The sequence below is a fragment of the Mastigoproctus giganteus genome, chromosome 6 (genome assembly GCF_048544385.1).
Source record: "Mastigoproctus giganteus isolate SK-2022 chromosome 6, ASM4854438v1, whole genome shotgun sequence".
Classification (NCBI taxonomy): domain Eukaryota; kingdom Metazoa; phylum Arthropoda; class Arachnida; order Uropygi; family Thelyphonidae; genus Mastigoproctus; species Mastigoproctus giganteus.
Genome location: NC_143580.1, coordinates 202,320,310 through 202,347,697, shown reverse-complemented (window position 1 = coordinate 202,347,697; position 27,388 = coordinate 202,320,310). Strand labels below are relative to the sequence as shown.

At 39.4% G+C, this 27,388-nt stretch overlaps 1 protein-coding gene across 3 annotated transcripts in view; it reads left to right on the top strand.

Moving 5' to 3' along the window:
* The window catches only part of LOC150084881 (uncharacterized), a 150,017-nt gene that overhangs the window by 97,686 nt on the left and 24,943 nt on the right, over positions 1-27,388 (top strand). The window contains exons 6-9 of one of the 3 annotated variants that reach the window (XM_090376680.1): positions 3,081-3,216; positions 4,261-4,503; positions 26,676-26,849; positions 27,216-27,341. In XM_090376680.1, the coding sequence (XP_090232806.1) occupies positions 3,081-3,216; positions 4,261-4,503; positions 26,676-26,849; positions 27,216-27,341 (679 nt within the window). Of the gene's footprint in view, positions 1-3,080; positions 3,217-4,260; positions 4,504-26,675; positions 26,850-27,197; positions 27,342-27,388 lie in introns of all 3 variants that reach the window. The other 2 variants (XM_090376679.1, XM_090376682.1) reach the window with 2 other exon arrangements.

Genomic DNA, 27,388 nt, shown 5'->3' with positions numbered 1-27,388 from the left:
AAAACCCACTACACTACAAGAGCAGATCTTAGTGCATGAAAGGTTCTGTCATTTCTTAGGAAAGTGCTAAGCACATGGTAGGAGGTCGACATGCTCCAATTCGTTTCCAATAGCATATCGGACATGCTGAATAAGATTCAGATCCAGAGATCTGGCAGGCTACTCCATCAAGAATATCTTCACTTGGAAGTAAACTAAGCCGCCATGAAAACGAATTCAAAATCTGTTGCACCTCTGGAAGGCTCATATACTTTAGATGAGTGGTTTTCAACCTTTTTTTTTAATAACGGCACCCCTAAGTAATTTATTTTATTTTGCGGCACCCCTACTCAATTTTCTGCCTGTTAGATCCGACTCTTTCTCTCTATGTATATATATAATATTAAAAAAGATATATGTTATATGATATTTATTACAATAATATAATTATAAAAATTATTTCATAATACAAATTATATATATATATACAGTATATAATTTTATTCTTTATATAGAGGTACTAAGTAAACATCAAATATAGATTACCACAAAATTAAAAAGTTACTGTACACCTTTTTGTAATGAAATAAACATATAAATTAAAAAATAATAATAAGTTTAAGTAACTTTAACCCAAATTACGTGGCACCTCTGGAATGTTGTTGCGGCACCCCGGTTGAAAACAACTGCTTTAGATCAGTCAAGATGTCTCTGTCAAACACCTTGACTCAAAATACTATTGAACACAAACCATGGGCAGTCTCTCACGTCTCCTTTCTTTAACTTTCTGTATACAGTTTGTATAGAAATTTCATTATCAGCTGCTGAGAGAGAGAGAGAGAGAGAGAGAGAGAGAGAGAGAGAGAGAGAGAGAGAGAGAGAGAGAGAGAGAGAGAGAGAGAGAGGTTGGTCAGCTGGTTGCTGTAAAGTTTTAGACGAATCAGCAAATAGACTATATTGCGCTGTATATAATATGGCTGTAAACTGCATGCTTTCTGTGGTCGATTTGCTGAACGAAAAATTCGAGTTTCCTGAAAAAAAAACATGCTACCCTCGTCCAATGACGTGAGAAATTTTTATGGGTCTTTTTCGCAACGTGGCTGAGTTAAACGGTCTTAAGCGAGGGTACATGGATTTTTTTTCTTCCGGAAACTCGAGTTTTTCTTCCAGCAATCAAGAAATCGACCACAGAGAACACACGCAGTTTACAGACATACACATATACGGCACAATATGGTATAAGTTGCTGATGCGCCTAAAACCCTAGAACAACAACAGCCTCTCGAGAGGCTTTTCTAATATAGAGCCCAATGATTATTTCTTATTTGTACGAATCCATTACTCAAGAACACAATCATATGTGCAAACAAGCACAATGAAAATTTTTAACGATAGCTGTCCATTTCAGAGGCTGTTGGGCTGATTTTAAAATACAAGCTTAACTGAAAAATCAAATATGGATGCTATAGGATGTTAGAGCTAAGGCAACACACGGCAACGAGGCACCGCTGTATCATGTTTACAATTTGTATCTGTCCCAGGGTTAATTTATCTGTTTGCCAGAAGACAAGCCTGAACTGTGGGAAAGAAAAATTTCCCACACCTTCTATTCGAGACCAACTAATTCGGCTACCGGTTGAAAAGTTCATAGAAGTTCACTCTGGCTTGCAGATAGGAATCGAACCCATACCTTTCCAAACGGAAAGGTTAGTGGCATAGTCATTTATATTGTCACGGGTTTATGATCAGAAAATGGGCGGTATACTAGTGTTCTGCTTTCAATTAGACAATGGCTGCATCATAAGGTCATGGAACAGCAACAAGGGTCATCATTGCTATTACTATCTGGTACGCACTAACCTTGACAGAATTCTTTCCCGAAAACAAATTGTTCTATTGTTATAATGACTTGCCAAATAGACCGGATTACTGTATATGTGTACATAAATAAATTTATGCATAATAATATTGCGATTATACATATTGTCGCTGTTGTTGCTGTATTAGACGCATCAGCAACTTAGGCTATATTGTGCCTTATATATGTCTGTAAATTGCGTGCATTCTGTGGTGATTTCCTAATATCTGGAAGTTCAACCCGAGTTTTCGAGAGGAAAAGCCATGCTACCCTCGCCTTAGACCGATTAATTCAGCTACGCTGTAAAAAATACCCATAAAAATTCCTTACGTCATCAACGGGATTCGAACTCTGGTCTTTTCCACGCGGTGTGGAGAAGACGGTGATTATACCAACTGCACGAGGGCACGCGATTGTACATAACTGTAATTTATGCTCGAAATATAAGCGTAGATGGTATGCTATGAGTAAACCGCATAAAACCTTGTACGCTGGTTTAATTTGAGTACATGGATTTTTTTTTCGGAAATGAGACATTCAATTCAAATTTTCATTTAGTAATCGAGACCCTAACGTTACAGTCGCTGATTGACACTGCACCACGATGTTACCGGAATTCTTCCGCAGATATGTAATCACTGTCTGAGAACTTCTTGGTGGGTGTTGATGACTCGCGCCTGTTGTTCTTTAATGGGTGTTAAGGGGAGTTACCGCAAAAACAGGCCTTTCACCTGCTGACCCGATCCTAGAAAAGTCATCAGTGAGTTAAGTATATGGTGAGAAGGGAAACCGTTAAAATCAGATTTTTCTAATGATATTGCACAGGCAGAGAGAGTTCCATGGTCAGTGACATAAATTACTCTACCTGTTACGGCTCAACATAATGTCACCTTCAAATGATACAACGTACAAAATTAAAAATAAAAAGCGTTCGAATCATGCAACACAGCCATTTCCAATGTAGGTCTATTAAATGTTAGACACCGTCCCTAAATATATAAATAAATAAATATTAATTAATATTTACTTTAAGTTATAAGTAAATATAAGTAATATTAGTTATATTTACTTGGTTGATTAGATAATTTAGAATTTATGCTGAAGCAATTAAGGCTATGAGATGTGTTGTGACAATAACCACAAAATAATAATATTTGTATTAAAAATCCGTTCATGTGCTTTTTATCATTTGTTTGATTTTTGATTGTTTTGATAATATAACAATGTCTTTGCTTTCTTCCAGGCTGGTAACATTCCTTTGATGACAATCACTAAACTTAAACCGCATACTGCCTACCAAGTACGCGTCTCGGTGTGGGAAGATATGGAGGCGAAGACGTTGGGAACCTCCTCCGAGGTTGTTGCCATTTTCACCGAAGGTAAGCATCCCACGAAAGTGCAATACCACATTGGGTTTAACGAACTTAAACTAGGAAGTGTAACCATAGCTGTTAAAAATCAGTGTCAATTATTTGCCCGAACTTGGTTTGAAACTCCTTAAAGCACTAACAATAAGCATAAGGCGCCATATTCCTTCTAATAATCATGCACTAAAAGATGCAATATTTCATACCAGCTACTAATGTGTAAGATGATGAGCAGATAACATCCCTGCGCACACCTGAAACTCGAAACAGAGTATTAGGCTCGCATTAGCTGGGAACCTTGACATGCATCCGGACTAGAATTTCTGGTTTGTTTGTAGTAAAATATTAACCCTTCGGTTCAAAGTGTGTCAGAAGCAACAGAAGAAACAGTTCACATATTACAAATCAAGGTTGGGGAGAAAGGTGGAGACAGGTAGTAACCTGCACGTGTTGGGGGTTATTTCCTAATGGTTTCGTTTCCTCAAGAGTCTCATGGAGTAAGGTCGCTCTAAAGTTCCCTTAATCTTACAGAACTTCCCCTTCCTCCTTCCCTTCATTGGTGACATGTTTTTAACTTGCCAGTCCCTCCAGTTTCAAACATCTCTTCCTAGAAAGGAGGTTGGAAATCGCTTCTCCCCCATTTCAGTCTTTCTCTCTCTCACATGAATTCTATCGCGATATTTCTTCATGTGTGACTTTCTCAGTATGCCCATACTTCACGTGCTGTTACCATGGGAACAGTTACACGAACCTGAGCTCGGTGCTTTTGTGTTCAAATTTCCCTTTCGACGCATCGTCGAAGATAGAGCCACTTGACCCCGGTTGTAAGAAAAGGCTTCAGGAAAGTACTTCGCAGTGTCTATATCTGAACGCACACGTGTTTTATTGTAGTTGACCTTAATGACCTTGACGCTGTGTCCGAGGTTGCCACAGTGAACATGGGGAGTATGACGCACACATATTTACAGTTAGTGCTGAAGGGAGGGTAACCCCTGATCTTTTCACCATCCTACGTTCATCCCCCATCTTCCCTGCTGCATCTCTGTTTCCTTACAGATGGCTGCGTGAGAAACAACCACACGTTCCCCGTCGGGGCGGAGTTCTTCGAAGGTTGTGACCTGAGGTGTTTATGTAAAGGAAATGACGAGGGAAACTGCCGTGACAGATGTACGTTGCCGTATTACCAGAGAGGGGCGCGGCAGCTTGACCGCTTGTGTTTCGAACAGCCTTCCCAGGAAGACGAATGTTGCGTCATCGTCCGATGTGCCGAAGGAAAAGCGGGAGATCTGGAGGTTGAAGGTGAGTGTTTGTTTGAACACAAGTTCCTTAGCTAGCATAAGAAATCGATGACTTAAGTGATTTTGTATAAATGTATCTATTTGTTTCGTCTGGCGAGTACTCATGAGCTTATTAAAATTCATCTTGGCTTGGAAAATAACAGTGAACGAATATAAATACCTATTTCGGGTAGTAGTCAGAATTGATATTTTATCAAGTTAACTCAATTGACTACGTTTGCTTGACCAAGCTCGGTTTTATGTGGTTCTTTTTTTTTTTTTTGCGATGTTTGGAAATCCGAAGATGCCACACACACACACACACACACACACATACGAATTCAATATTTTTATTAGCCGCATCCTAGTCATTCAAGTTCTATATAAGAAACAACAACAAATGGTGTGCAATTATTATAGGATTCTTTATCGGGGTTTTTAATGTTTGCAAAGCCGAGAAAATTTCGCCACTTTCGTAGCGAATCTATTCAGAAAATGATAACCGGTAGAGTAAGACTGTGGACTGGGGCATAGCCGTCCAGACAGATAGAGAGAGAGAGAGAGAGAGAGAGAGAGAGAGAGAGAGAGAGAGAGAGAGAGAGAGAGAGAGAGAAGGTAGGTTGAATTCAGTACATTGTTATTGGCACTGCGGTTCACTGCAAAAAAAGAAGAGAAAAAAAAAGACTTCAAAAACTGAGTGAGTGCGAAAGGTAAGTTTTACATTTCTCATAATAAGAAAAACAAACCTGCCTTCCTCGGACAAGGGTACTGGCAGCATTTGGAAGAGGAATCCAATTTGTTCTTTTCCTGACGAAGCATATAATGCATGTTTCAATTTCATAAATGGAGGTCTTCAGGAGGCGGAATTAGTACCTTGGTTGCATGCAGGGAGTACATCAGCAGCCATCTGATGTATAATTATATTTTATCGATCTCTCCCTAGCCGAAGAGATAGTACAGGGAGTTATCCGGTTTACAATGGCTGTATTGAAGATGGAAGTTTAAAATTTCTTGAACATTGCGAAATAATAAGAAGAGTTTTTAATCGAATGATTCCTTTTTAGAAGCACCTTTTCTACTCTTAGCCTGTTCAAAATCTGGTTTGGACTGATTAACAACTGCTTTACAATTGTTGCGAATTTTGGTATAGGCAGATAATGAACCTGGGGGGTTTGGATACAAGCCAATTGCGATATGCAACATTCTTATCTTGAATAGTTTTAGCACATTCATCGAAAAACTAAGGTTTATATAAAGGACGAGATTTTAAGGAGCAATGTGGAATAAAGGATTTCATCCCTACAAGAATACGTATCTATGTATTTGTGTAGGGCGGCATCTGGAACGTTAGTTCATCTACGCCTCGTTTCACTTTTAAGATACAGGATTCTGTAGAAATGGCCAGAAATGAACTGGCTGTTTGGCTACCTGGAATCAGCAGGCCGGAAACGCGCCGCCACCACCACCACCACCACGGGAAGGTAGACCAGGGGCTACCAACCACCAGCAGCAGCAGCAGAAGAGAGGGCCACCAAGAGCTCAACAAAGTTCGAGCCAGAGACTATATCAAAAAAATTGTTAAAAAAAAAAAAAGGAGAGGGTATCTTCATAACTATTTTTTTTTCTGTTTATACTCCGGGACGACCAAACGGTCAGAGGAGTTCATAAGATAGACAGAATACAAGAAACAGTACCCTATTCAGCAGTCACGGGCTTGAACCCCAGTCACTCAAGGCACATGTACTTATGCACCCGCGTGCCTGACCATTAGGCTACGGCGGCCTGTTACAAAAATTAAACACTGTACACAAGATTAAACTCAACATATTGAGGTAATCAAATGATATTTTGAGGTTTTCAAAGTAAACACAGCAAGTAGTCTCGTTAAATTTTAAAAAAATTAACATAAATATCAAAAATTAAAGGTTATATACAAGATGAAAGAAAATAATTAAGGATAATAATCCCCAACCTTAAAAAAAAAAAAAAAAAGGTCTAGGCCAGTACCATTTAACCGACAAAACTTTACACAAGCATTTTAGCCCAGAAGCAAGCACAAACTTTATAAACAGCTTAGGTTCAATGTGACATCCAGTAAGTCCTGCAATCATTAGTAGCAAAGTCAAAGTCAGTAAATCACCAATAACAAAGTCCCAGTCAGTTAACAGCCAGCCGAGCAATTTCAGGAGCACGGGAATTTTCTTCGTTAAATTGAGTTGTATGTCGAACATTTGTAGAGTTGCAAAAAGAAAAGAAAAAGAAAAAAGGCGCAGTCATTGCAGAAAGAACTGCAATTGTTTTATTGAAGGCTGCCTTAGCAAAATCACGAAGGGCGCGGTAACGCGCCCTTCATGATTTTGTAACGCGCGGTGACATTTGATACAAAATTAGGTTCCAATTCTGATGATTTTGTAATGCGCGGTGACATTTGATACAAAAATTAGGTTCTAATGCTGATGAAAAGTTGGGAATTGCATTTTGCAGATTTACTCGAAGTTCACTGTATGAGGGACAAGATAACACGTGCTGTCAATCTTCCATACCGCCACAATGACAGAGTTCAGTTGGAGACAAGAGAAATTTAAACGGTTTCTGATTTAATGATCCATGTCCTGATAACAAATAAGAGGTAAACACATCAAGACTAAACCAGACTGTAGCTTTTTTATCCATAAGAGTGTCAACTTCAGGAAAAAACTTACGTGTTACAGTGCCCCAGTATTGTGCTATCCCACCTACTCTGCCACAAATTGATCAACTCTTGCCAAATTCTTTGTCGTTCAGCTTTAACATCGACTTGAGTGTTAGTAGAAATTCCAAGGATCTGAGTGAGGATCTGACGTTTTAGGCGATAGCATAAGCCTTTGAAAATTACATAGAGATCGAGTGGTAACGTCCCAGCTATATCCTGCAAAGCAGATGTTGAAGCCGTTCGACAAATCTTCAAAATTCAAAGTAACACTGTACACTGGATTGACATCAATTTTGATTGAAATTTTACAGTTCGCACCCTATTCCCTACAAAAAAAACAAAAAAAAAAAAAAAAAAAAACCAAACTATTATATTTAGGCCACCCGAATAATTAAATTCATCTGCCGTGCTGTGTCTTATGTCTGTTAATTGCGTGTGTGCTATGGTCGATTTCTCTGTTTTGCTGGACGAAAAACCCCAGTTTCTGGAGGGGAAAAACCTTGCTGTCTACGCCTGAGACCAAGTAAATCAGCCACGGAGTGAAAAAAAGCCCATTAAAGTTCCTCGCCGACTGGATTCGAACCCGGGCCTTTTCCACTCGGTGTGGGGAGGACGGTGACGATACCACTGTGCTAGCGCACAGACGCCCCTATTCCCTGCAAGAATAATTTCACTGGCAGGATCTGAGCAAATTTTGATTTGAATTTGAAAAGGGTGTTTCGTGAGAAAAGGTCAAGCTTGTTGGCTTGACCTTGTTGGCAAGATTTGGACTGTCTGGTAGGTAAATGAACAATCTGTGCGAGATCATTAGTAATTGCAAAAGTCTCAACCATCGTGGGTAGCACACTTGGTAGGATCGTCGTCCTCGCCACACCGAGTGGAAAAGATCTGAGTTCGAGTCCCATCGATGACGTGAGGAATTTTTATGGGCATTTTTCACAACGTAGTTAGTCGGTCTCTCAGGCAAGGATATCATGGTATTTTCTCCCAAAAACTCAGGTTTTTCGTCCAGAAAACCGACCTCAGAACACACGCAATTTACAGACAGTATAGACGGAGCAATACGGCCTTAGTCGCTGATTCTCCTAAAACCCTATTACAACAATAGCAGCAAACGCCTCACATCTCAACCAACTGGATCCGTGTGAGTAGAAAAAGGAAACCAGCTGGAGTTCTGAACATTAAAATCTCCAAGGAAAACTACCCCACTATTAGGAAAGTTCGATTGGAGAAAATAAAGTTTCAAAGAGAGAAAATCAAAGAGTTCCAAGTGATTAGTGGAGTTGGGACAACCATAGAGGCAACAGATGAATTTGACAGAATGTGATAGAGAGATTTTAAGCTAGAGAAGATCGAAAAGAGGAGATTCCAAATTACTAAGTCTCTGACAGGGAAGATCAGAACGGACATATGCACAAGTAACACATATGAAGCGAAAGGAATCATACAGCGAATAATTCGGACAACTGAGATGAACAGTGGTAGAATTAACCGATAACTGGGATTCTGTCAGAAAAAGTACATGGGTTTTTCAGGCTCGGAATGAAAATTGTCATCATTCAGATTAGAACTGAGACCACGCATATTTGTGAAATGGACGAGGAAGTGTTTGAGAAGTTCAGATATTTTCGCAGTTAAGTGTTTGTTCTATTAGTTTCACAATTCATGATGTATTCAGTAAAGAAATTTTTGGATATGGCGTACACATGGCAAGAATATACCCAGCTCCTTGACCATAATGTGGGCTTGACAATGCCTTCCATATACACACTACTCGGACTCCCTCCAGTCACTATCTGGCAGAGTAGAGGAGCGAGATTATACACTAAATGGCATTATACATTAATTACATTATTATACACTGAATGGTATTATACACTACATGGCAGCGAGATTATACACTCCGGAAGCCTCTTAAAGAGTTACCAACAGATTCGGTTCGGTGGATTATCTAGCGGCCGGCCTGCGAACACCGTTTTAGAGCTGTGCCCTCGAAATGTAAGAACGATTGGATCTCTCCATGATGTCCATCATAACCTGAAAAGAAATCAAACATACTGCATGATGGAAGAGATGGGCGGTTGCCAGAGCTTTGCTCTGGAGACTAAACATAGGTTCTACCACTTCAAGCCTCCAATAAGCAGATTGGTGGTATTGTATCTACCACCTAGTATTAGGACTCATTCGACTAGCACACTCGTTTCCAGTCCTCCAGCCTCCAACCAGCGTGTTGTTAACATCACAGCATTCGGCGTCGACGATAATCAGCGAGTGTCTCTTGGTCGTCTGCTTTGGAACTCCATACATCTGAGTGTGCGGCGCGTCCTCATTTGGGATATTGTTCTTGCATTACCCCTAATTGTATTGCGATGTCAACTGCCGTTGAGCCCGTACAACGCGTTGCACCCTTCGCTGATGGAGCGGAGACAGGAGAAATCCCAGGTGCCACTGACACGAACATAGGGTCCTCTCCTATCGAAGAGGACCCTTGTTCTAAAGATCGGAACAAAGACCTTCACGCGCCACATAACTGCCGGTGTACCTCAAGGGGGGGTCCTGTCTGGCATTCTCTTCTCAGCAATCATGGTGCCATTTGTGACCAATAAGTGCAATTGGATCACATATGCTGACGATGTCAAGCTCCTTACTAAAATATCGCCATCCAACTCGGCAGCCGAAATCACTCAGCAAATCACTAGCAAACTGCAGGACATGGCTGACTACCTCAATACCTTCAACCTCCAAATCAATCCCCTAAAATCAGCACAAATAACTTACTCTCTAAAGGGCAGCCCAACAACGTTGGAGCCTGTGCTTAACGGCTCCTCAGTTCCAAGTGTTCAAACACACAAAGATCTGGGGGTCGTCTTCGACTCCAAACTATCTTTCAACGATCACATAAACCTCATACAGTCGAGGCTGAACTCACTACGCTGGGTCGCCAAACAACAGCTGCTCCACACCACCGACCCACAACTGGTAAAAAGATACATCGTATCAATCCTTTACCCGACAATACTGTATGCTTCAGAGATATGGGCCTCGGCCGCCGAATCCAACATCAAAAGAATATTCTCTGCCGAATTCTGGCTTCTAAAATGGGCCAACAGCAAACTCCACCTTCCCCCAGCTCTCAGATCAACGCAGTTAGCAGAAGCTCTTCAACTACGCAGGCTCCGGTCCTACATCGCAGAAAGAAGGCTGCTGTTCACCATCAAGATGGCCACCGGTAAAATTACAGAGCCGAACTTCTGGGATCACTGCTCTTGGCGCATTCCTCCCCCTTATCTCCGGTCTTCAGCACAGCTGCTAGCAAACCGTAACCGGCTAGTACTAACCGACAGATTCCTGCCAAAGCAAATGCTGCCCTCACTGCAAGCCATCGACGGGGACCTCCAAGAAGTGGTCAATAATAAAAAATACAGGAAGGGTATCCTCGTCGAACTGAAAATGTAAAACTGTGCTTTGTTAATAATCTGATTTATCTTTTTTTCTCATGTGTATCTCTTTTGTAAATATGTTTTGTTAACCCCTGGCACCACCATGCCGTGACGGGACTAATTGTATGTCTATCATTGCTGCAATTAAAGATTCTATTCTATTCTATTCTATACCTTATAACTTATGCACCCTTCGCTCACCACGAACATCCACCTTCAGTAATCCTTTACAGTTCTGTCAGCGGGAGGTGGTTTGCACCGTTCGATATCATTCTTTGTACATTTTAACCATAGTGGGCCGTGAGCAACCGACAAGACTCGTCGGTTCCAATATGGAAGCGCCCGACGCACGAGCTCCCACAATTATGCCCTATTGAAACTCCGTGATATCTGTACTACATCCCATAACTGCTACTTTATCACTTTGACTTGCACCACCAGATGCATATTACCACTTCTCTAGCGCACGAAGCTGTTGGGCTTTTTATACTGAGCTATTCGACATAGTTCAGTACGAAAAAAAAAAAAGTAAATATAAACATCCAGCAAAAATTACACAAGACGAAATAGAGGATTATGTCTGCAATTCAAATAAAAAGGAAAGCAGTCTCTCATTTTTCAATCTATTATGTTCTTTCACTGAGCAGACCGTTGAACTGAAAAAAAAAAAAAAAATCGTGGTGAGAAAATGAATTGAAGCAAGAGGCATAAAAAAAAAAAAAAACAGCGTTGCCACATACCGCCCTCTCACAAAATAAGCGATGGTGCTTAGCCGTGAAACTTCCGCAAATGGGATCAGAACTGATGTAAAGCTGTTCAGCCAAGAAGAACAGTCACTACAACTCTATGACCACTTTGTTTTCTCATAGACTCGATCTCCGCTAACTTTTTGGAAAACGTTAAAGTAACTGATCATCAAATATAGGCTGAATTCAGATTAAGTGATGTGTGAATAATAGTTTTTAACCACCTCACTCTCTCTTCCTTTCATGCTGCAAACAGCTTCGAATAAGAAGAATGAAATAATAATAATTTATTTAATAATAATAATTTATTTATCCCTATTTTATGTTACACTTTTTTGGTAGATAACAGCAAAAAGGGAGGGAGAACACATAAGCCAATGGCTTTTTAGGGGTGTTCACTTAAAAACGATGAATATACAAATATACAATTGAAAAATATACAGTTCTGGAATTGTACAGGTAATGTTTAACAGAAAAGACAGAAATAAATTGGAGTTTTTTGTACATTTCTTTACAGAATACTTCGAAAAGCATCACTACTTATAATATCATTGTGAACATTTTTAAAATTAAATGAGGAGAGAAAACAAAAATGATGAGAGACATGCACAGAAATTTACAAACTATTTTCCAACTGCTTCCTTTAACATTTGTACATTATTTCCATGTTGGTGTTTTTAAAATCCAGGAGTTGAGTGGATGGTAATTTGAATCAGACACCCCTGGTGATGTGTTCGATTAGTAGTTTCTACCACTTGTACTGAGCTACTCGATATGTAATTAATGTGAATTTATTTAGTGAAATGACATTTTTGTTTGCAGGAAGTTTGTTCCAGGTTTTAGCACCTCTGTATTTTATACTTTTCTGACCTATGGCTTTTCTGAAAAGCGGAATCTTCAGGTTGGCTTCATTTCTTAGATTGTATGATATTTCTTCTTCTTCTATGGTTATGAAAAAGGACCAGAAGAGAGGGGGAAACTCTGGTGTCTTCAGTGTATTGTAAACAAAGACCGCCTCGGCTTTCTGTAGCAGTTAGTAGATGGTGAGGAGTCTCACTTCCTTGTATCTCGAACTAACCGATGCGTTCCAGGGAAAGCCCAAAATTGAACGAACGCATCGATTTAGAATGGAGTTAATTCTTGCAAGGTTTTCTTGGCTGGTGGTACCCATGAAATGATTCCATATGTGAGGTGCGGCTGAATTAAAGAAAGGAATACTAGTCTGAGAAGGGAATGAGACACCCAGGCAGAGGCCCTGGCGAGTATTCCCGCTAGTGACGAGGTTTTCTTTCGTAGGGTTATCATCTGTTTTGCCCAACTTAGCTTATCATCTAGCCAGATTCCGAGAAACTTGGTTTCATTCACCCTTTCAAGTTGTTTTTCGTTGTATATTACGTCTAAATCAATATTTAGTGGTTTGTTTTTCGTTCTAAACACCATGTATTTTGATTTTTCTGGATTCAGTATAAGCTGATTCTTTTGAAGCCAACTATGCATCACAGAGAGCAAGGCAGAGATTTTGAGTTGAAGCTAATTAGTCTTTATCTGTGATCAGGATGGAAATATCATCGGCATACGCTACTAGGTGAGAAGATGGAAGAAGAGAGAGAAATTCATCGATGTAAAGAACAAATAGGATAGGTCCAAGAAGTGAGCCTTGAAGTACTCCCCTGGAGAAATAACAGATGTCGGAGTATGACTGATTTGTTCTTACGACAAACGGACGATCAGTAAGGTAGTCTTCAAGGAGAAGGTTAATTTTCCCTCTCAAGCCAAGATTATTGAGTTTAAGTAGAATATCATGGTTTATGCAATCAAAAGCTTTAGATAAGTCAGGAAACAGTGCTATAGCATAGTGACACTTTTCAAGACTATCAATGATCCCTGAGCAGAAGTCAACAATTGCAAGATGGGTGGATCCTTTAGAGCGATAAGCATACTGTTGTTGATGGATGAGCTGATTTTCTTCAAGAAAACCCATGAGTCTACTATGAAGAATTTTTTAAAATAATTTTGCAAAGACTGAGAGTAGAGCTATTGGGCGAAAGCTGATGGTAAAATTACAACGGTTTTCCTTTGAACAGGGATGATTATTGCTTTTTTGAATTGAGAAGGGAATTTACCAGATTGAAAGGAGAGATTGAATATATACTTCAGTGGCGTAAGAATTGAGCTAAGGACCTTTTTCGGCAGAGACGGAGATATTTCATCAAAGCCAAGGGCTCTGATGAATGAATGAATATGAATAAATAGCCAGACAGTCACGGATTTTATTATTATTATTAATATTATTAATATCTGTTTATTGCTCTGCTCTAGGGCCACCCCCTGGACAGTAGTAAGCGAGGGGTGTGTGATTATTACATTCAGAGGTTAAAGCAGGGACATGTGTGCTTAAGCTGAAAGGAACAGTATTTTCAGAATTCTTTAATTACATGCTTGAAAATTGTGGAATACGTTAGTGTCCCAAATTAAACAAGATAATATTTGATCAAAAGTGGTGGACAAAAACGTGAAGCATATGTACAAAAAAGGCATTTCCTTAGTTGAGGCAGTCCATATTTTCCTTCTGGTGGTGTTCCTGTGAGTCATAACGGTAGATTTATGTATGTGTCCATTAGCTTCTGGTGTCTGTAGGTGTGCTGCTGGCAGAATTTATCGAGGTCGATGGTTAGACTGTTTATCAAATCAACCGTGTTTCCTGGGAACATGCGTCTCAGGCCTTCGAGGCTGCTGAAACTGATACTCAGTGGGAGCCTTGTGTCCACTTGACTTCTTCCTGCAATTTGGGGAGTTTTTATTAGGTCACTGATATCAGGGGCGTCAAGTCGTCCTGTGATTAATGTGGCCAGTACAAGATTAGCTGCCACAATTCGTTGTTTGTGCAGAGAATTCGTTGTTTTCAGCAGAGAAGAAGACATTTCATCAAAGCCAGGGGCTCTGATGAATGAATATGAATAAATAGCCAGACAGTGTGACTTCGAGATTGATGTAGAGCTGGGCCCTAGAAATAGTGTACTGGTTGCCAGTCGAGCCATTTCAGGAGCCAGTATTCCAGGCTGAGGAACTTGTTGAAGTATGTTGTAGGGGCCAATGACCAATTATTTGCTGCATAAAGAGGAATGGGGTAGAGACATCGAAGTACATATTTCTTGACCAATTCAGCATAGTGTATTCCCGTTAGTTCCTGGCGGATTGCCCACATAGCAGAATACATTTTTGTTTTCGTGTTCAGGATGTGTGCCTGGAATGTCCTCATCCCATACTAAGCCCAGATCTTTGTGCGTTTTAACTTTTTTTAATGGGTGATCCATTGATGGTAACGTTGATATTATTGTGTGACTTCTTCCAGGTGAATGACATTTGGGCTCTCTTTGCTTGATTAATTTGTAAACCAATTGAGACCAGAAATTGTTCAAGTTGATATATTTTTTATTTGCCTGCAGAGTAGTGGTAAGAACCTGCTTTTGGTTAGATGTAATGTAAAATTTCAGGTCATCAGCATACAACTGGAAATCAGTTTGGGATGCTAGGAAGAGCTCTAGCACTGCGGCAAATAGGGTTGATGACAGGACTCCGCCTGGGACACCCCTATTAGTAGTGCATGTTGTCTGGAAGCTATGATGTAAGATGATGAGATGTCTATGCTCCAGGATTGATTTAATTATACTCAGAGTATTTCCTGTTAATGGTGAAGTAATGCTGGAGAATGGTGATTAGAGCTTTTATATCTTTTTTACCATAGGCCGCTTTAATATAAAAATAATAACATCTAGCTGTGTCCTGTCATTCAGGGTTTTCTGGATTCTGATAACGGTGTCCATGAGGTTGCTAATTTGTAGATCTCCCCTTAATCACGGTATGGAGGAAAGGGGGCAGTGATTACAGGCTAAGTTGCTTACAGTAGTGATTTGTTCAATTATCCTCTTTATATTTTTAGCAATTAAATTTTACATCTTTATATGAATCGGATAGAGTATTTTTATATCTAAATATCACCTACTGTCTTCTTCTTCCTTTTATATTATTTAAAAATTTATTACCCACTATAATTTTAGTATTCTAAATTATTTAGGGCTTGCTCAAATATTGATTATATACACCGATGAGCCAAAACATTATGACCACCTACCCAGTACGATGTTGGTCCTCCACGTGCAAGGTAAAGGTGTGTTTGTTTTAATTGCGGTCTCCATGGTTCCCCCTATATACCGCAGTAGCATCTGAAAAGGTAAAAGGCCAAGGCCAGAAAGTGTATATATGTAGGTGTGTTAGTATGTGTTCACTGCAAAGGCCAGGTGCCGGCACCTGGCGTCTTTGCAGCCAGGCAGTCAAAACAGCTCGTACCCGGCGACAACTACGCTACAAGATTTCTAAATGTGTCTTGTGGTATCTGGAACCAACACGTAACCAGCAGATCCTTTAACCCCTGTAAGGTCCGTGGTTGACACACCGCAGATCGGAGTTGCTGTTCCAACAGATGCTCGATGGATTGATGTCTGGAGAAATTGGAGGAACCTGGAATACTTTCTCATGTTCTGTGAATCAGTCTCGAACAATCTGGGCGGTGTGGCATGGCGCATTATCCTGCTGAAAGACGGCACCGCCAGAGGGGAACACCGTTGCCATGAAAGGGTTTACCTGGTCAGCAATGATGTTTATGTAAGTGTAAAGTGTATTCGTGTCTGATGGCACCAGGGGTTCCCCCCATCTCCGCGTTGCTTTCTCCTATCGGTGTAACAGTTCACTGCAAAAGCCAGAGATTTAAAAGTGTATGGATTTTGTAAGTATAGTGTTATGTATCGTTGTTCATCTGGTCATTTAGCCGCTAGACCCCTGCTGGAGCCCAACGTTGCCCACACTTGGCCTCGTGGAGGCAGACCAGGTACACAGTAATTTGAAATATTACTCTGACAGGCCCTGCCACCTAGTTTTCTGGGATTTTAGTGGCTAGGGCCTTAAAAAAAGCATCATAGGGGTAAACACTAGGTTCTGTAAAGCCTAAAAGTTTGCATAGTTAGTTTAATTTAGATATTGTTCGAGTTTTACAGTGTGGGACATGTGCAGGCATATGGATAGAGTGGGGAAACTGAAGGCTGGGGGGGGGTGAAAGGCAGAAGTATGGGGACGATAGTGGAGTCCCCAGATTGCCAGTGAGGCAGGGCCATGCTTCACCAGGCGAAGAACAGGGAGGCGGCGGTGGAGGGGAAAGATAGGACCACACAAGGGAGTGCGGCCAGGAAAGCCAATTTGGCATACAGCAACGCTGTTTCTCTCTTTTGCCGTTATGTTATTCCTATCTGGGTCACCAGAATTTGGGAGTCACTCATGGGACCAGTTTCCTGTCCGGTGTGGTCAGGGCCGTATAGGCTTTGGTTGCACTTGAGGTGCGGTCTCATCCATTTGTAGGTGGAGTCATCTTCATCTGTATGGACGTATTGTGTTAGGTGAGGCCTGGGAGGTTCTTTGTCCTCATGCTTGTGCCCCCCCCCCCTCATCCAGTTGTCACTTGAGAGTGTGTGGAGGTCAGGGAAAGCCATAGTTCAGAGAAATACAAAGTTCAGTGAGGGTCAGTCTTGTGGTCGCTCATATGGGACCTTTGTACTTTCAGTTCATTGGTATTTTGTCAACGAGGTGGGTGCACTTTAATCCTTAGTCCTTGGGTTTGTAGTTCTGTTTTGTGGTTCCTTGCGTCATCAGGTAGCAATCATGGCCACATATTTCCTTATTTTTTCTTTTAAGTATAGGATGTGTGGTTTAAAGGACAGGTTGTTGTCTATGATAAGTCTCAGATATTTCACTTGCTTCATCAGTTTTATCGTGTTCGCTTGGAGCTTAATTTTGGGTGGTCTTCTGATAACAAGCATGCCCTTCAGTAGGATTGAGCACGTCTTCGTCGTTGATATCTTTTGGCAGTGAGTTATCGTCCATTCCTGCAGGATCACCAGCGCCGCCAGTCCTGCCCTTGAGTCCGCCACCACAGTCAGGTCTAGATCATCCGCAAATGGATCTGGGGGAGGTTGGGATCCAACCTCCTCCAGGTCCATTGCAAGAAATTGATCAAAGACTATGTTCTACAGGAGCGGCCCCAGGACCGATCCCTGTGGGCAACCCCTGTGGAGGCTCTTGGTCACTTTCTGGAATGGTGTGACTACCTCTATCCTTCAGGTAGGTCTGTATGCTCTGGTACAGGTTAAGGGGGTTTCTGCTACCCGGAGTCTGGCGAGGACGCTCGGCCACCAAAATGAGTCGAACGCCCCGGCGAAGTCGACCAGGATGACAAGGAAGTATTTCTTGGTACATTGTTGTGCCTCAGTCTGAAGTTTCTGGATGGCTTCAATGGTTGACAGACCAGGCCTGAACCCGAACTGATTAGGGTTTGTGAGGTTTCCTGCAGTGTAGAGGGCTAGTATTCTGCTGTTAAGTAATCTTTCGTACAATTTACTTAGAGTTGAGAGAAGGGCTATAGGAATTATGAGCTGGCTGGTTAGGTTGCTTAGCTGGTTTTTTTTAAGATCAGCTTCAGGTTGGCTGTCTTCCAGTGTGTTGGATATTTCCCTGCTTGTAGGCAGGTGTTAAAGAGATAGAGGAGATCAGTCTCATATTCCACAGTCTTTTTGAGTATCTCTGGTTCTATCAAGTCCGGGCCAGGGCATCTTTTATTCCTAATTTTCAGTGCTGCGGTCCGTAGCTTATCCATAGTGAAAGGATGCTCCTGCCATTGCGTTGTGTAATTTTGATTTGCATCATATTTTCTGCTGCTGTTCCCTATACAGTTCCCAGTTTCCACCTTGAATCTCTTCAGCATCAGTCTGCTTATGGGGTTTCTTGCCATTGTTCTCGTTATCCAGTAGGTTATTGTCCGCTGGTCGGATGTTGTCCAGGCGTCTTGCACCCGCCAATCAGTGATGTATGCTGCAACATTTCTTATGGCTATGGTGATATCTATGGTTGCTTCCCATAGAGTGTTAGATAGTTGGAAGGGTTGGTTCAGAACAGCGAAGGATGAGGTTGAGAGGAATCCTTCTAGTTTGAGTCTATTGTTGGTGCCTCGCCAGTCCGGCGTTCTGCTGTGCCACGCTGGAGACCTGCAGTTGACATCGGCTCCAACGATGACTCTACAGCCCTGGACGATATTTTGGGCTGCCTGTAGGTATGTTATGGCCAGATTTGTCTTCTCTTGGTCGACGGTAGAGTGAAATAACAAAGATTTCTCCCACTGAACTGATGATGTCGGCACATGCCGCCCAAGCTGTGGGATCTTAGTGGCAGTTATCTCCAGATTGCGAACCGCGACCGCCGCCCATGGGGTGCCTTCGTCCGTCTGTATAACTTTGTAGGCCATGGAAAAGCCTCTGACCTTCCCCATGTGTGTGTGTAAGGTTCTTGTATTATTATTACATCTGCGTTTTCTTCATCCGCTTTTGTCCTCACCTGCTCAGCCACTGCCCGGGCTCGCTGTGCATTTATTTGGTGTATGTTTAGCACTCCGTGGTTGTAACCTTTAGGGCTGTTCCCATAATCAGTTCTTAATTGGTATGTGCTTTGTGCTTATAAGTGTATAGGGCATTTGGAATCCCTGATAGAATGCACGTGGTCTATTTTTTCAGCCCTGCAGTTGGCACATACGGGTTCCTTAGTCTTGTTTAGGCAGTGTAGTGATGCCCTTTCTCCGAGCAGTAACCACAGGTTGGCTTCAATTGGGTACATGTGTCGGAAGTGTGGCCGAATTTGCAGCACCTATAAAACTTGTACGACCACATGCTCCCGGAATCTGTGACTTCCCCATTCAAAGAAGATCCGATTTTGTCCCTTGATCATCTTCCAGGCCTCGGGGGCTAGTTCCACGATACAGTTCGTGTTTACACTGTTCCTGCTTTGGTTGGAATATCTAATATTTATTAGTTGGTCTTGGTCATGGTCCAGTAAGGTATCTTGCAGATTTCGTCTACATATCTCATCCTTCAGTTGTTTTGGCATCAGGTCGTGGCTAAGGTCAAAAAATGATCACTGTTGGCCCTTTTCTCCTTGGGGGTTAGGCGGTGTGGCCCAGTGTTGCAGTTTTGGGATTTCTTATGATTTGTTGAGCTTCTTCGTTGGTCTCTGTGACAATTCCGACGCTGCGCGTTTTCCGTATTTATTTTATTCTGGTTGTCTTTAAGTATTCCTTCATGTTCGCTATGACTTTTGTTTTGATTTCCTCGCTTGTAGATTTTTCTTCTCCTGCAGTGGGTCTCAGGACGACCAGATTTGGAGTTTTCAGCAGGGGTGGCTTCCTACTCTGGCTGGTTTTGTCTGCGGTTTGTTCCTTTGTTTACTTGATCCTCAGCGCATCAGCGTATGAGTGTGTAGGATTGTTTCCAGCTTAGTCCATATGGTCACTATTTCCCCTTTGAGAGCAGCGGTTATCCTACTCGATGATTCCTTTAGCTTATTCTCCAATTGGACTCGTAGGGTTAGCATCAGGTCCAGGATCGGCCCTTCAGGGAGCGAGGTTCCGGTGGGGGGGGAGACAGCATTTTTGTGGGTGTCGTCCATGTTTTCATTTACTTGGCTCAGGTTTTCCTGAGGCACCTTGTTTTCACTGTGCGATCGTAACTCTCTTTCATGTTTGAGAGAGAGAGAGATCCCTCTCTTGTTCCTCTTCTTAGAGACCGGCGTGGGTCTGATTTCTTCAGTGTCATCGCGCATGTCAACGGCTGGGATAATTTCAGGCATGGAGCACTGCGTTTCCTCATCAATGTTTAGTTCAGCAGTGGCTATAGTTTCCGGAGTTCGGATAATGGGAGTGTCCGGATTAGCGGGGTTCAGTAGGTAAATTCTGGTAGAGGTAGAAGAGAGAATTTTTGGTTGTAGCACAATGTCCTGGTAAAGGTTTGGGCTATCCTCCACAGTATGGTGGGGGGAAAACACCCAACTTGAGAAATTGCCACAAAAAGATGCGGCTATTTTCTTCTGGTGTTTTCACAGCCACAGAAGACGATGGTGAAGTCAGTTTCTCTATAGGACTTGCAGCAACAAGGATATAATCTGTTCATGGAAAGACTATGGTAGGGGGAGAAGAACACAAAAGTCATTGTTTCTCTGTGGTAATTGATCGTGAGCCGTTAGAAATTTTAGGACCGGGTCTCGGTCCAAAAGCACACTCGTTTAGGCACCTCCCCAGTCGAGGCCAGATCTCAGCGTGCCAGCCACGTTACATTGGCCGGCTCTCTATTTCCCTGCTGTCAGCCACGTGGTGACCAGTGCGGTCTGGCAACAATCGAAACAGATAATTAACGCTGAGATCTAACTAGTAACCCAGTGAAAATCAAAAGAATCTTACCAAGGGTTTCCACTGTTGAAGATCTTCATGCTGCAATACAATTTTAAACTTAGACCGAAGATTAGACATCTATTTAATCACAAAATATCTGCATGGGGGAGGAGAACATCTAGGGCGTCGCACAGAGAATAATTGCCCTCCGATGTTTAGGTAGAGTGTAGAGTGTATTTAGTGTCAAGCGGCACCAGGGGTTTCCACCAGCACCTTCTCCCCAGGGGGTACTAAGTAAACATCAATTATAGATCACCACAAAATTAAAAAGATACTGTACACCTTTTTATAATGAAATAAACATATAAATTAAAAAATAATAATACGTTTAAGTAACTTAAACTCAAATTACGTGGCACCCCTGGAACGTTGTTGAAAACCACTGTACTAGGTTCATGCTCCAAGAGTCTCCAAATTGTTTTATATAACGCGCACGTATAACGAGTTGTATAACTGATGATGGATTTTATTTTTTTTATCTAAAAATGCGGAATGGTCGGTAGTACTTTCTCGTGGAAGCGGATTTTTTATATATATAATTTAGTTAATAATGATTGTAGAATTGTGTTTACACCCCTACTTTCAAGGAGTGACCACAGGAATATCCTACCACCACCTTTCTTATTCTTAAATTTTCCATTAGTCACTATTCGCTGATTGGCTGGTTGGTAACGACAGGCCATAGTGTATGAATAGTGCTGCGTTGTCTCCTACATTTTAATTCATTAATGGTGATACGTGAATTAAACCTTTTGTAAATTTGGAAGTAGAAATTCCACGGGCCATCAGAACTAAAATAAATTTTATTATTTATTTTAGTAATAAAGGCTCCCTTTATCAAGAAATGAGGAAAGCAAGGAAGTCGTATACTTAACGGGAAAAAACTGGAAGTTATTAGCTATGCTGAGGTTCATAAAATCGTTCCAGTTCGACAAGTTGAGGTTGGTGAATCCAGTGTGCTAGATTGGCAATCTCAAAAAGAGTTATTAAACGTTTTACCTGCAAAGAAACGGGCACAAAGGAAACAAAGGGGGGAGGCCTGGCCACAGTTACGATAAGAACCGAAGAATCGGGTTTGCGCTGAAAGAACTTCACGAAGAAAGATTTCAACGAATGATATAAAATTTAAACCAAAGAAAAGAGCTCGTGAGATGAACATTAATGAATTTTTTCGGCAGTAATTGCTGGTGTCATAATTTCAAGCTAAATTGTTTATCTATTCGAACTGTTACGTCAACTGGACAAATGTTACCAAGGGTTCGAAGAAGAAATTGAAGCGTTCCTTGCCTTCATCTTAAAGGAAATAAATGGAATCGAACCAAGTCAAACAGGAAACATGGACGAGGTTTCAATAAGCTTTTGAATGCAGTTAAAATTCACGGTCGACGTAAAAGGTATAAAATACGTTATAGGCCGCCTAGCTGAGTAGTCAAGTTCTAAGGTATATAAGTACACGTGCTTTGAGGGAATGGGGTTCAAATCCGTGACTGCTAAATACGGTGCTGTTTTTTGTATTCTCTCTATCTTGTGAAATCCGCTGATCGTGTGGTCGTCCCGGAGTACAAAAAAGAAAATTTATTTATTTATTTTAAAATAAACACCACAGGAGCTGAGAAAAAAGTGTTGTATTGTTGTTTTATGAGTAATGGCTTTCACCGATGGTTATTTTTACGTTTAAAAATATGCCTAAGGAGAAATTTCCAAATGGTACTGTAGTTTGTGTTAACCGTAAAGGTTGGATGAACTCGGAAACTTAAAGACGTGGTTAAACGAAATATGGAGAAAAAGGAGAGGCTTTTTCTTTAAACTGAAATCTTTATAATGGATTCGATACACTTATAATGGATTGGCTGGACCCCACAAAATGAAGCAAAACTCTAAGTTAGGAATTATTCTTGATGTCTTGACAACTAAACTCCAACGACTGGATATTTCTTTTAAGTCAAAAATAAAAAGGTATTGGGAAATTTTTTTTTAATGAAATCCCCAAACACGAAAGGTATCAAAACCTATAGTACGTAGTACCATGCATGGAATAAAGGAGATGGGAGATGTGTGTGTGTGTGTGGCGGGGGGAGAGATGTAGGAAACTTTGCTTTGGAGACTAAATATAGGTTTCACCACTTCAAGGCTCCAATAAGCAAAGTGATACTGCACTGGTTGATGAGAATCATCTACCACCTAGTGTTAGTATTAGTATATATTAGTAGTGTCGCTGGTTAATATTAATATTAGTAAAGTAGTGTTGCTGGTTAATATTAATATTAGTAAAGTAGTGTTGCTGGTTAATATTAGTACCAGTAGTACCATGCATGGGTTGGAGATGAAGGGGGATGCCACAAACTTTGCTTTGCTCTGGGGTCTAAACATGGGTTTCACTACTTCAAGTCTCCAATAAGGAAAGTGGGTATTGCACTGGTTGATGAGAGTCATCTATCAACTAGCAGATCGCAAGCACTACTGAAATCACAAAGTTAAAATATATATTATTCATAATCACATTAAAATCATCGCTAACCCTTTTAAAATTATTAAAGAAAGAATAACTCTGCAAAATGTTGAAAACAGGGATTTGTAGTTACAATTTTCGACTTCAATAAATGAATAATTAAACGAATAAATTATATTTCAGAAATCATATTTTACCACGTGAATACTGTTTTTAATTAATTTAATACGATAAGAATTATTTATTGGAACAGATTATGGCAAAGTTTTAATAATTTTAACCAATAAACTAATTAAAGCAACATTCATATAGTAAAGTGCGATTTCTCTAAAGTAATGTCCTCAAACGTCCTCATACCATTCATAATCACATTAAAATTCACTACTAACCTTTCCAAATATTATTTTAGAAAAGAATAAGACGGCTTTATGTTCAACACTAATTTCACAAATAACCTTCACTTGAATAACTAAATGCAATGCCTAGTACTAGTAGATCTGGAAATACAGTAAATATTAAGTAAAAGCAGACGAAAATGTTTGGTTACCATTAAACCCATCAGCGCTCGGCAAGTGTTGACATGGTAACTAATTACGTAATTGCTCGTGTGCTCTCTTTCTCTCTCTCTCTCTCTGATTTGTAATATAACAGTATTACAGTCCACAATATGCAGGTAATATTTGAAAATAAAGTGAAAATTTAAATATCGAGCAAAACTAAACATAATTAGAGAAAAAAAAAACTATAAGAAACGGAACGAAAACATAAAAACCGAATGAAGAGTAAAAAAAACAAATAAAAGTAAATACATTACTATAAAATATAAATTTACTAGTAGAAAGTAGCTAGTAGAAATTTGTAATCTAACAGTATTATAGTGCACAATATAATGTTATAAACTATGTAGGAAATGTTCGAAAGTAAAGTGAAACGAAACAAATTAGATTTAAAAATAAACGATAAAAAGTAAATAAAAACCGAATGAAGGAGTTTTTATTGGGACAGATTATAGCAAGGTTCTAATAATTTTAACCAATTAACTAATTAAAGCAACATTCATATAGTAAAGGGCGATTTCTCCAATGTCCTTCTCTAATTTAAGCGTACTACAGAAATACCGAAGTTAAAATATATATCACTCATAATCATATTAAAAGTCACCACTTACCTTTAAATATCATTTTAGAAGAAAAATAACTGCGCTATGCAACTAATTTCACAAATAAAAAACTTCACTGAATAACTGAAGCACATGAATAACTAAATGCAGCTGCCTACAGTAAACCCGGAAATAAATATGCAATAAAAGCAGACGAAAACTTTTTGTCACTAAATTCGTCAGCGTTCGACAGGTGTTGACATGGTAACTGATTACGTCATTGCTCGTGCTCTCTCTCTCAAATTTGTAACGTAACAGTATTACGGTCCACAATATAACGTTATGAACTAAGTTTTGGGGAAAAAGGTGAGATTCTTTCTTCAAATTATATTTGAAAGTAAAATGAATATTTTACTTTATTTTATTAAATTATTTTATTAAATGAATGAATTAATATTTGAAAATAAAATGAAAATTCAAAAATTAAACCAAAATAAACATAATTAGATTTAAATAAAAGATAAAAAAGTAAATGAAAAAACGGAATGAAAAAGTGAATAAAAACCGAAAGAAGGAGTGAAAAACCACATAAAATGAAATAAAATTCTATAAAATATGTATAAAATTACTAGTATAAATTTGTAATCAAAATAACAGTATTAAAGTACGCAATATAACGTTATAAACTACGTAAGAAATGTTCGAAAGTAAAGTGAAACGAAATTAATTATATTTAAAAAAAAAGATAAAAAGTAAATAAAAACCGAATGAAGGAGTGACAAATAAAAGTAAAAAGAACAATAAAATTCTATTTCTTTGTTTATTTTCCATTTAATTGGACTACCTCCCACAGTAGAAACATTTTTCTTACCACCATTTTTACACTGTTTCTCCCAATTTAAAATTCCGTACTACAACTTTTCTTTCCCTCCTGTGAGTTCTCGGAATAGTATAGTGCAGTGCGTCCCAAAGTGTAGTACACGTATCTCCAAGAGGTACGCGTGACTACACTTTGGGACAAACTCTGGTATGTGAAAGGGTTTTAAACGGTACACGGCAGAATTTTTATTTTACTTTATCGTAGTTTTTTCTTTTTTAGCTGCAGAAACAATTCAATAAAATTTAGTACGAGGAATTCCACTTGTAGAAACCACTGGTTAATTGAATAGCCGCTTTACTGAATCAAATTTTAAAAACCCGAACCCTTAATACCGTGCAGTGTATAAAACTGGTTCCGGACAAAACCCCTCAGGACGGATTTTATACCTATACAAAGGCTGCTAGGATGCAACCAGCATCTTGTACTGAAGTTTGCAAGTAGGTTCTTTAAACAGTCGGGCTGAAATCACTCCTAAGTGCATCAGGAATGGATTCCGGGCATCGGGTATATTTATTCATACAGTGTGGCTCTTCATGTGACGAAAGCGAAAATACTCCTGATTATTTTGCCAGATTCGTTTCTTAATGTCATGAATAATATTAAAACTGAATCTGAGAATTTTGAAGTGTAAGGTTTTCATTTAAGAAATATTAAAACATATTTTAATGATACATGTCTATATGTTTTCATCATTGCGAAATTGAATAAATATATGAATAACTTACAATCATATTTATATTCAAGAATTGTGTGTTTAAATAAAATGTTTTTGTCTTGAAAATGTGAATGTGTATCTTATAGATAACACGCACACAAAAGTTACTTCAAAGTACCTTTAAAAACATTTGTATAACGAGCGCGCTTTATCTAGGACACTTTAGAGTAATTAAAATAACATAAAAAAAATCCACAGCACCTTCTCCCCAGATAATGACTCAAAAATGTTACTTTGATACAAATAATATTCAAAAAATGGTCCACCTATTTACGAACTGGCTAAACCTGTTTCTGTAGGCAAACAAAAAACTTTAGAGACAGAAATGCTTCATCACAAAACTGTCAGGTTATAAAAAAGAAAAAAAAAAGTTTAAAATAGATGATATTATTTTGTAACAGTTTTCAGCTAAAACCTCTTATCAACGTACTTTTCTATTATCTTTTGAAAGATCAAAACCACTGTAATGACTACAAATTGAAGAACCTGACAACGACGTTACACCTCTCAGTATTGACTGAACCGTGGTAGTCTACTTAATTAAAACAAAAATTTCTTGAGTTGTGTTATTAATTGCCGAAGACCGTTTTAAGATAGCTCCTAAAATAACGAATTTATTAAAGCTTTATAATGGGATGAATCATTTTATGGACACCCTGTAAAGTGTCCATAAAATCTTAAAATTATGCAAGCAAGTTCGACGAAGAATTTTAATGAGTTTTCTTATTTATTAATTCATGGATTGTTTAGGTGAAAAATCAGTTATTCCTTCACCGAAATAATTGTAAGTCAAATTCCAATTGTATTAATAACTTCAATACACACTTTACAATCTTCGCTTGCTTATACATTTTTAGATATCAGCTACGCTGACAAAGGAGGAGAATGTCCAGAGATAGTTGAAGAACAGAATGTTGATCCGACATCATGTTCTTTAGAATGTAATCATGACCATGAGTGTTCCGCATCTATGAAATGTTGTCGAAGTTCATGTGGTGGAGCAGTATGTGTAGAACCCCTCAAAAGTAGAAGTAAGTAAAATAAGTCGGTGACTGTTTTTTACTACAAGTTTGTAGTTTTTTTTTCCCTTGCCGAAATATGTAAAATGCGCCGAACTTTTCCAAACTTTATATACAAGTAATGTTCTATGTATATTCAATCTATAATATCATTGATTTAATTAAAATAATTCAATCTATAATATCATTGATTTAATTAAAATAATTCAATCTATAATATCATTGATTTAATTAAAAATAATATAATTAATTTAAAAAATGTTTAAAGTAATTTTTTCAAAACAATTATTTTAAAAATTGAAAATACTCTTTTTAGAAGAATGGTAATTTTTGATATACCAATTATAAATTTTTGCACAGATATTCCTCCTTCCGCAGGTCTTTGTGAGAATGTGTTTTGCGGTCCCAATGCTGTGTGTATTCAAGAGGGCTCGCATCCATCATGCGAGTGCTTACATGGATTTGTTGGTGATCCCATGCACCTTAGCGAAGGATGCAAGAAAGGTAAGTAACGCTAGTATTCCAAAAAATTAAGTGGAAACTGTAAGGCC